General features: G+C 57.7%; 3 protein-coding genes and 1 non-coding gene across 5 annotated transcripts; 3 read left to right on the top strand and 1 right to left on the bottom strand.

Moving 5' to 3' along the window:
• Positions 1-203: 203 nt before the first annotated feature.
• FAM136A (family with sequence similarity 136 member A) lies at positions 204-484 on the top strand (the record flags this gene model as incomplete). Its single annotated transcript, XM_041465924.1, has 1 exon — positions 204-484. A coding segment is annotated over one exon (202 nt), but the record flags the coding sequence as incomplete, so codon positions are not given.
• Positions 485-1,205: 721 nt separating this feature from the next.
• On the top strand, positions 1,206-2,611 carry SNRPG (small nuclear ribonucleoprotein polypeptide G). 2 transcript variants are annotated; one of them, XM_041465928.1, is made up of 4 exons: positions 1,206-1,329; positions 1,541-1,563; positions 2,128-2,252; positions 2,442-2,611. In XM_041465928.1, the coding sequence occupies exons 1-4, from the start codon at positions 1,298-1,300 to the stop codon at positions 2,490-2,492; spliced, it is 231 nt and encodes a 76-aa protein (XP_041321862.1). In that variant the 5' UTR covers positions 1,206-1,297; the 3' UTR covers positions 2,493-2,611. The 2 variants fall into 2 exon arrangements, with proteins under 2 accessions (XP_041321862.1, XP_041321861.1); XM_041465927.1 differs by having other exon boundaries at positions 1,231-1,329; positions 2,068-2,252.
• A 135-nt stretch (positions 2,612-2,746) lies between these two features.
• Positions 2,747-7,765, bottom strand: PCYOX1 (prenylcysteine oxidase 1). The gene is made up of 6 exons (XM_041465925.1): positions 7,637-7,765; positions 6,724-6,930; positions 6,047-6,221; positions 5,529-5,740; positions 4,777-4,929; positions 2,747-4,386 (listed from the first exon to the last, which is right to left on the bottom strand). The coding sequence occupies exons 1-6, from the start codon at positions 7,719-7,721 to the stop codon at positions 3,728-3,730; spliced, it is 1,491 nt and encodes a 496-aa protein (XP_041321859.1). The 5' UTR covers positions 7,722-7,765; the 3' UTR covers positions 2,747-3,727.
• A 60-nt stretch (positions 7,766-7,825) lies between these two features.
• On the top strand, positions 7,826-7,896 carry TRNAG-CCC. Its single transcript has one exon. It is a non-coding gene; the product is annotated as a tRNA-Gly (tRNA).
• Positions 7,897-8,998: the final 1,102 nt, after the last annotated feature.

The following is an 8,998-nucleotide window of genomic DNA, read 5'->3' on the forward strand; positions in this document are numbered from 1 at the left end:
AAATCTATTATGTCCCCCCAGTGACCGTGCCGTCCCCACTCCCCGCTGTCCCCCCAGTGTCCCCGGTGTCCCCCCAGTGACCGTGCCGTCCCCACTCCCCGCTGCCCCCCCACTCCCCAAAGTCCCCCCGGTGTCCCCCCAGTGACCGTGCCGTCCCCACTCCCCGCTGTCCCCCCAGTGTCCCCGGTGTCCCCCCAGTGACCGTGCCGTCCCCAGGACCGGCTGAGCCGCTGCTCGCTGCAGTGCTCGGACCAGGCCAAGGACGCTCTGGACTCGGGGGGCTCGGAGCCGCGCGTGCGGGGCCAGCTGGACGCCTGCCTGGCCACCTGCGGGGACCAGCACCTGCGCCTCGTGCCCGCCATGGCCAAGAAGATGCGGGAGGGGCTGGCCAACATCCAGCAGTGACGCCGGGGACGCCCCCGGGACACCCCCCCGGGGACGCCCCCCACGAACTCATTAAAGGCCAGGTGGCACCTCCCACCAACAGCGGGTGCTGCTGGGGAACTGGGGGTGATGGGGGTGATGGGGGGCGGGGGCTGTGAGGGGATGATGGGGGAGGTGGTGAGACGACACTGCAGGTAAGGGGGGGCATTGGGGACGATGCTTGGGCACTGTGAGGTGTGCAGGTGTGTGGGTGCAGATGTGCAGGTACAGGTGTGCAGGTGTGGGGGTACAGGTGTGGGGGTACGAGGTGGTGAGACGACACTGCAGGTAAGGGGGGGCATTGGGGATGATGCTTGGGCACTGTGAGGTGTGCAGGTGTGTGGGTGCAGATGTGCGGGTACAGGTGTGGGGGTACAGGTGTGCAGGTGTGTGGGTGCAGATGTGCGGGTACAGGTGTGGGGTGTGCAGGTACAGGTGCGGGTGGTCCCGCACTGGCCTGAGGTAACCCTGGGCCATGCACACCTACACACACACACCCCTACACACACACACACACACACCCGTGTCCCCTAACACACGCACACACACACGCGCGCACACGCACACACACACGCACACGGGTGTGCACGCGGACACCCGCACACCGCGTGCCCGCGCACGAAGGCGGCCATGCCGCCGTACCTCCCCGTGTAGCCGCGCACTGCCCTCACCGCCCCTGCTTCCCGCCCCGCTGCCTTCCCCCGGCTGCGCCGCTACTCGGGTGAGTGCGGTAGCGCGCCGCGGGCCGCCATTGGCTGCCGGGGAAGCGGCGCGGAGTCGCGCGCGGCTGCCATTGGCTGGCGCGGGTAGACGCACGGCGCGCTGACGTCAGAGCGCGGCGCGCGGCAGAGACGGGCCGGGGACTGCGGGCGCCATGAGCAAAGCGCACCCGCCCGAGCTGAAAAAGTGCGTGCGGAGGGGCCGGGGGGCGAGGGGAGCCGGGCACGGTGTGGGGGGACGCGGGCACCGCAACGGCGCGGTCCGCCGCTGGCCGGCGTCCCGGCGTGCACCGCGGCGCCCCGGTGTAATGGCGGCGGCGGCGGGGGCGGTTCGTGAGGGGATAATGGCGGGGGGCTCTTGCCCCGTGCGGTGCTCACCCGCTGCCATCTCCTTGCAGGTTCATGGACAAGAAGCTGTCGTGTGAGTTCTGGAACTGATCCCACCCCGATCCCTGGCCCGGGACCCCGGCCCGCCCCGATCCCCTGAACGCCCCCCAGCAGTGCCCGGGTTTGGGGACCCCCGCAGCCCCCGCATGACCCCGCAAGGTTTGGGGACCCCCCGCAGCCCCCGCCCGGGTTTGGGGAGCCTCCGCATGACCCCGCCCGGGTTTGGGGAGCCCCCGCATGACCCCGCCCGGGTTTGGGGACCCCCCGCATGACCCCGCCCGGGTTTGGGGACCCCCGCCCGCCCCTCACGGAGCCCAGGGAACGGTCCCGCTGCTGGCGCTGGCGCTCGGGCCCCGGCAGCACGCCCTGACTGATTCCAGGCCTCGCAGCCCATTAATTAAATTCCAATTCATTCATTAAGCCATAGTTCATTAATTTAACTACCACACGAGTTGGAAACTCATTGTTTTGTCCTTATCCCATTACGGGCTGTGGTCGGTCCTTCCCGTTCGCCCCCCGCGGGTCCCGCTCGCCCCAGGCTGCAGTGTGAGGGCAGGTGTCCCGTTCTGGCCGTGTCCCCTAACCCCCGTTCCCGCAGTGAAGCTGAACGGCGGCCGGCACGTGCAGGGCATCCTGCGGGGCTTCGACCCCTTCATGAACCTGGTCATCGACGAGTGCGTGGAGATGGCGGCGGGCGGGCAGCAGAACAACATCGGCATGGTGGTGAGGGCACTGGGAGCACTGGGAGCGGGGTGCTGGGGGCACTGGGAGCACTGTGAATGAAAATCAGCCCATTTTCATTCTTGTGGCGGAATGACCCAATTTTTCAGGGATTTTTGGGGAAACAAGCTGGAAGGAGGAAAGGAAGGAAGCCTTAGATCAGAGGTAACAGCTCTCACCTTCCCCTTCCAGGTGATCCGAGGGAACAGCATCATCATGCTGGAAGCTTTGGAACGAGTATGAGCCCCTGGAAAACCCCAAATCCCAACCCACCGGTTCCGTTCCCTCATCCAAGATGCCACCCACGAGTGTACAATTATTTTGGTTTTGTTATTAAATCAATTTTGTAATGGTTGACCTAATTCAAGCCTTTCTGGCATCAGTTTTTGGCAGCTGGGTGATAATTCTGCTCCCAACCGTGGGAAAACTCATGGAAAACTTTTAATTTATGGAAGTGGGTGTTAAATTTATACTGTTTTGGGTGGTTTTCTCTTTCAAATCATGGACATCGTTCAATTCTTTATTTACTCCTTCATACCTGAACAGAGCAATGGATATTGGTGGTTTTTCCTCTTTCCCACCCATTCTGGCAGCTCCCAGCACCCCATTCCCCCCAATTTCCACCCTGAGGAATTATTTTTTGGCAGGGAAAGTTGGGGCAGAGGGATGGACAGCCAGAGAGTCGATATTCCCAGCTGGAGGGCACTTTTGGGGTCAATATGGCACTTTTAATGAATTCCCTAATCTCAGACAGGGATAAATTGAGGAGTTTGTGTGAGGAAAATGTCCCGGCTTACTTGGGAACGCTTCACTGCTGCTGCTGCCTCCAGAGCTGGCCAAACAGCTTCCAGGTGGCACCAGGGGACGGCAAGATGAGATTTGGGAGGAATTTTGTCATGGAAGGAAGGGCTGTCCAGCCTAGGCTATGGTAGAGTCATCAACCCTGGGAAGTGTCCAAACAACGCGTGGATTTGGCACTTGAGGACATCGTTAATGGTGAACGCGGTTGGGTTGATGGTTGGACTTGAAGGTCTTGATGACCTTGAGGGTCTTGAAGGTCTTGAAGATCCTGAAAGTCCTGGAAGGTTTTGATGGTGTTGAAGTTCTTGACGCTCTTCCAACTTTAAGGATCCCGTGATCCAGTGAAACACCCCCTTGGAGGGGCGAAGCACAGAGTTCGTTAATGTTAATTACGGCATCTTGACGATCTTGAAGATCCTGAAGGTCTTGATGATCTTGAAGATCATTCCAACCTTAAGGATCCCATGATCCTATGAAACACGTCTACAGAGGGACCAAGTATAGAGTTCATTAGAGTTAATTACAGCATCTTGATGGTCTTGATGTTCTTGAAGATCTTGAAGGTCACGATGATTTTAAAGACCTTCCGACTGTAAGGATTCCGTGATTCTACAAAACACCTCCTTGGAGGGGCGAGGCACAGCGTTCATTAGTGTTAATTAAGCCCTGGGGGTGTGTCAGAGCTCCGTTTTGAGCTTCTCGTGCAGGTCCTCCTGGTCGACGCTGGCGCTGTGGCCGTGCCAGCGGTGGAAGGCGAGCAGGGCGGCGTTGCGGGCAGCGATGGCGCTCATCTCCATGGCGCTGGCGGCGCGCTCCAGCCCGTTCAGGTAGTAGAGCTGCTCGTGCAGGATGATGGGAGGAAACTTCTCGGGGGCGCTGTACTGGGGATACGCCAGCCACGGCTTCACCTTCACCGAGTCGTAGGAGGAGAAGAGCAAATTGAGCTGCTCCTTGGTGAGCTCTTCATTGGAAAACACCTTCCAGACGGCCGACGGCAACGGCAGCTTCCCGCCTGTGCCCGTGTCCCTCACGGGGGACACCACACCCAGGCTGTTGATGAACAGTTTGGGGTTGTCCGTGGTGAAAATGGCCCCCAAGTGAAAGGCCTGGGGGTCCTGGTAGCCGAAGAAGGAGGTGTTCAAGCGCCCGTGCACCAAGGTGGTGACGGTCTGGTGGTAGGGATTCAGGAATTCCGGGATGGGAGGGTCGAAGTTCCGGAAGGTGATGTTGGCCATCTTGCGGCCGAGCGGGGCCGCGATGAGGACGATGTCGTAGGTGTCCCCTGTGAGCCCCGAGGACGTGTTGTAGGTGACCTCGTAGAGCTTCACCGCGTCCCCTGTGGAGAGCAGCTCCGTTATCCTGAGCCGTGCTGGGAGGGAATCCCGACTGTCCCTGGCGTCTCAAATGCCCCCACATCTGGGTTTATCAATTTGTGCAGCGGGGTTTTGAGCCCTGTTTTCATGGAATGGGTTGGATGGGAAGGGATCCTAAAGTCCATCCAGTTCCATGGCAGGGACACCCTCTATCCCAGCTTGCTCCAAGTCCCATCCAGCCTGGCCTTGGACACTCCCAGGGATCCAGGGGCAGCCACAGCTCCTCTGGGAATCCCATCCCAGCCCCTCCACCCTCCCAGGGAGGAATTTTCATTTTGAAACCTCCAAGGGGCTGAGGTCACTCTCCAGCGTCACCATCCCCTCCCACTGATGGGAACTGCAGCCCCACTCACCGCCACGCTTGTGTCTGGTTTTTGGCTCGATGGACACCACTGTTCCCGGGATAACCTCGGCCTTGGAGGAGTAGATGAGGCCAGAGCACACAAGTTTGTTCCCCCCTTTCACAGACCAAAGGCCTGACTGCGCCCCAGCCAGGGACACGGCACCTGCAAGGAAACCACCTCTGTCAGCAGGGAAACACTGGAAAAACAAACTGCAAAACTGGGGGGATAAACATCCCTTTGGGACACAGGGCTTGGAGCCCAGGGAGCAGGAACCCAGCACCCGGCTGTTGGCTTTTGTCAGTGTTCACTCCTCACACGGAGCACCGGTTGGTGGTGGACCCAGGTGACTTTCCCCATTGCTGGTGGGCTGCACCAGCCCTTTATCATCCCTCAGTAAAACTTCTACACCTTTCCCCACTGACAGTGGACTTGAATGACTGACACCCACGATGTGCAAGCAGCAGCCCTTTATTATCCTCTACAGTAAACTTTCGTATCTTTTCTCTGTAAACGGGCAGCAACACGCAACACTGACTCCTCCCCTTCTCTCTTTCCTCCTTCCTCTTCCTCACCACTGCTCAACCCACTCTTTTATATCACACACCCTTACTGGACACAGCAGCGACCTATCAAGGGCAAGGCTTCCACTCTTTGGTAATTAATACAGCTGCAATTCATCACGGGCAAGGCTGCCCACAGCACCATCTCTACTCCAAACCACTCTGCCACACCCAGGACGGGAGGCCACCTCCAACACTCACCTACAAAGCCATTGATGGTGACCCCTTGGCCGTAATTCACCCTCATGGCCGGGCACACCACCTGGTTGATGAATTTCTGGGAGAAGCCTGCTTTCTGCATGGCCTCGTCGATGCTCTGGTTGAGCAGGCGCGCGAAGTCGTCGCCTCCCAGGGCGTGCAGCAGGCGCTCGTTGCTGCTGAAGGCGTAGTCGTGCATCTGGTAGCGGTAGATCCTGCAATTGCACACAAGAGATTCTCTGCCAATGAGCTCTGCGGCCCTGGGAGCTGTGGGGATCCCCACGAGGGCCTGGAGGGACAGGACAAAGAGGGCAGGCTTAGGTTCCATGCTGGGGATTTTTATGAGGGTGGAGAGGCCCTGGCACAGTTGTGCCAGAGAAGCTGTGGCTGCCCCACCCCTGGAAGTGTCCAAGTCAGGCTGGATGAAGCTTGGAGCCCCCTGGGATAGAGGAAGGTGCTCCATGGAATGAGGTATTTTTAAGGTCCTTTCCCACTTTCCTCCCCTCAGGACCCCAACCCACCTCATGAACTTGTCCAGGATGTCCTCCACCCACATGGACATGCGCAGGGGGTTCAGGCCGTAGTGCCAGAGCAGCCTGAGGAGGTTGATGAAGGACCAGCTGCTCTCCTCAAACACAAATTCCTCCCCGTTGTAAACGCCCGCGAGGCTGCCCTGGGGTGAGGCGACTGACAGGCCTTTGGGAAAAGGACAGAAAAAGGTAATTTAGGGAAAGGTAGAGCTATTCCACCTCAGTTTTACCTTCCTGAGATAACCTGGCTTCGTGCTGATAAGGGAGAGTGATTGAAGATTGGAGTGCCAAAGTGTGGAAAGGGGAATTAGCCCTTGATCACGGGCCAGGGAGTGATTGGAGGTGATTTTTGGACCTTTATGGTGCCATAAGTGGGGAGGGGTGAAACCATTCCCATACTCCCCTTTGGCTGGGGTATGGAGGGTATTTGGGAAGGAAAGTGGCCTGTGAGGGAGGGATACTGGAGAAAGGTGATCACTAGGGAACTATATGGGGGGGATATTGGGAAAAGGAGGGGAACTATTGGGGAAGGATATGGGGGGCTACTGGGGATGGATAAGGCGATGTCCCCCAGCAGGGTGGGACCCAGAGCACCCCAGGGGGATAATTTTGGGTCTGAGGGACAATTTTGGGACTAGGAAACGCCAAGGTGCGGGGTCCATGCTCACCCAGCTCCTTGACAAAATGCTTCATGTGCAGGTTGAGGGGGTGGATCACGGACCCCCCTGACTCGTAGCTGGCCCCCTCCACGTCCAGCGTGTCCAGCCGGCCGCCCACCGCTGCCTTCTCCAGCACGTGCAGCTGCACGCTGCGGCCGAACTTCTGCCGCAGGAAATACGCCGCGGCCGAGCCGCCGATCCCGCCGCCCACCACGGCTGGGAGAAGAGAGCCCGGTCACCTTCACAGCCGCACGAGAGCCCAGTTCACACACCCCCCTCACGGACCCCTCCTGGCCCCCTGCACCACAGAGCCCCTCAATGGAACCCCTCACAGACCCCTCACGGACCCCACATCCCAATCCCCTCAACGGAACCCCTCACAGACCCCTCACGGACCCCACATCCCAATCCCCTCAAGGGAACCCCTCACAGATCCCTCCTGGCCCCCTGCACCACAGATCCCCTCAATGGAACCCCTCACAGACCCCTCACGGACCCCACATCCCAATCCCCTCAAGGGAACCCCTCACAGATCCCTCCTGGCCCCCTGCACCACAGATCCCCTCAATGGAACCCCTCACAGATCCCTCATGGACCCCACCCCGATCCCCTCAAGGGAACCCCCTCATATCCGCTGCCTCTCCAAGATCCCCTCACGCCCCCCCCAGACCTTCAGGGACCTTGAGGGGTCCCCCCATCGCACCTTCCTCAGGGATCCCCTCAAAGGATCCCAGTGGCACCCCCTGCTCCTCACAGATCCCCTCATTCCTTCAAGGGACACCACCTCACACCGCCTCTGACGGATCCCCTTAAGAGCTCCCCCCTCAGCTTTCCCCTCACTGATCCCTTCCCGAGTCCCCGTCCCTCACACAACCGCCTTCCCTCAGCTCGCGGCCATCGCCCCCTCTGTCCCCGTCCGCACCGATCTTGGAGGGCCCATGGCGGAGGCTGAGGGCGGGCGGGCAGAGCGCGGAGAGCAGGACCAGGAGCCGGCAGAGGCCCGGCATGGCGGCGGAGAAGGGCAGAGGGCGATGGGCGGGCCGGGAGCACGGCCCGGGCCGGCGCTGGGAGCGGCATCATGAAGGACACGGACAGACCCCGCTCACCAGCCGCGCCGCTGGTGTAGTGGTATCATGCAAGATTCCCATTCTTGCGACCCGGGTTCGATTCCCGGGCGGCGCACACGCCTTTTAAGTTTCTTTGAATTTTTTATCCTGAATTCCAAAGTACTTTATTTCACTTCCTTCACTTTTAATTACTTTAGCTTAACTCATTTAATTTTCCCGCCCCTGTAGAAGGCGCCCCTTTTCTCGATGCCCACATGTACCTTTTCACACTGCTTTTAATCCCTTTACTTTTAATAATTTTATTTTAACGCATTTGTTTTAAATTCCTTTCGTTTAAACACTTTTCTTCTAAACTTCTTTATTTTAACTACCTTATTTTAACCCCTTTATTTTTATTCCTCCGCCCCAAGGCCTCTGTTGCTGGTCCCCACACGAACCTTTTCACCTCACTTTTAAACCCTTCAATTTTCATTCTTTAATTTTTAAATTCTTCATTTATAATCTTTGTAATTATTACATTTTAATTAATTTATTTTAATGACTTTATTTTCGTAATCTTTCTTTTAGTCCCTGTATTTTATAAACTTTATTTCTGCATCCCAGTGCCCCATTCCCAATGCCCACGTGTCACTTTTCACCGGGACTTTACTTTCAATTCTTTCATTTTTAATCCTGTAATTTTAAACTTCACCTTTTTAAACGCCTCTATTTTGACTCCTTTATCTCCTTACTTTTAACTCCTTTATTTTTATTTCTCTGCCCTGCTGCCCGCCTGTCCCTGACCCGCATATCCCTTTCCACCGCGGTTTTAACCCCTTTTAATTAATTCCTTTTTAATTATTTAAATTTAAACTCGGTCATTTTAACACCTTTATTTTCACATCTTTATTGCAATTTCCCTGCGCTGATGCCCCCGTTGCCTGCGCCCGCCAGCACCTTTCCACCCCGCTTTTAAGCCCTTTCCTTTTAACGCTTATTATTTTTAAGCCCTTTCTTTTAAACCCCTTCATTTCTCACCGCTTTATTTTTAACACCTTTTAAACCCCTTCATTTCTCACCGCTTTATTTTTGAAAGCCTTTATTTCAAACCGATCTCCACCAACTCCACCGCCTTCCCCTCACGGCCGCGCATGCGCGGAGCGGCCGCGGCGGGCGGGCCGCGCGTCCTCGCGCCGTTCCCGCGCTCTGGCCGCGCACGCGCGTTCCCGCCCCCCCCC

The sequence above is a fragment of the Pyrgilauda ruficollis genome, unplaced genomic scaffold, assembly GCF_017590135.1.
Source record: "Pyrgilauda ruficollis isolate IOZ18807 unplaced genomic scaffold, ASM1759013v1 scaffold195, whole genome shotgun sequence".
NCBI lineage: Eukaryota > Metazoa > Chordata > Aves > Passeriformes > Passeridae > Pyrgilauda > Pyrgilauda ruficollis.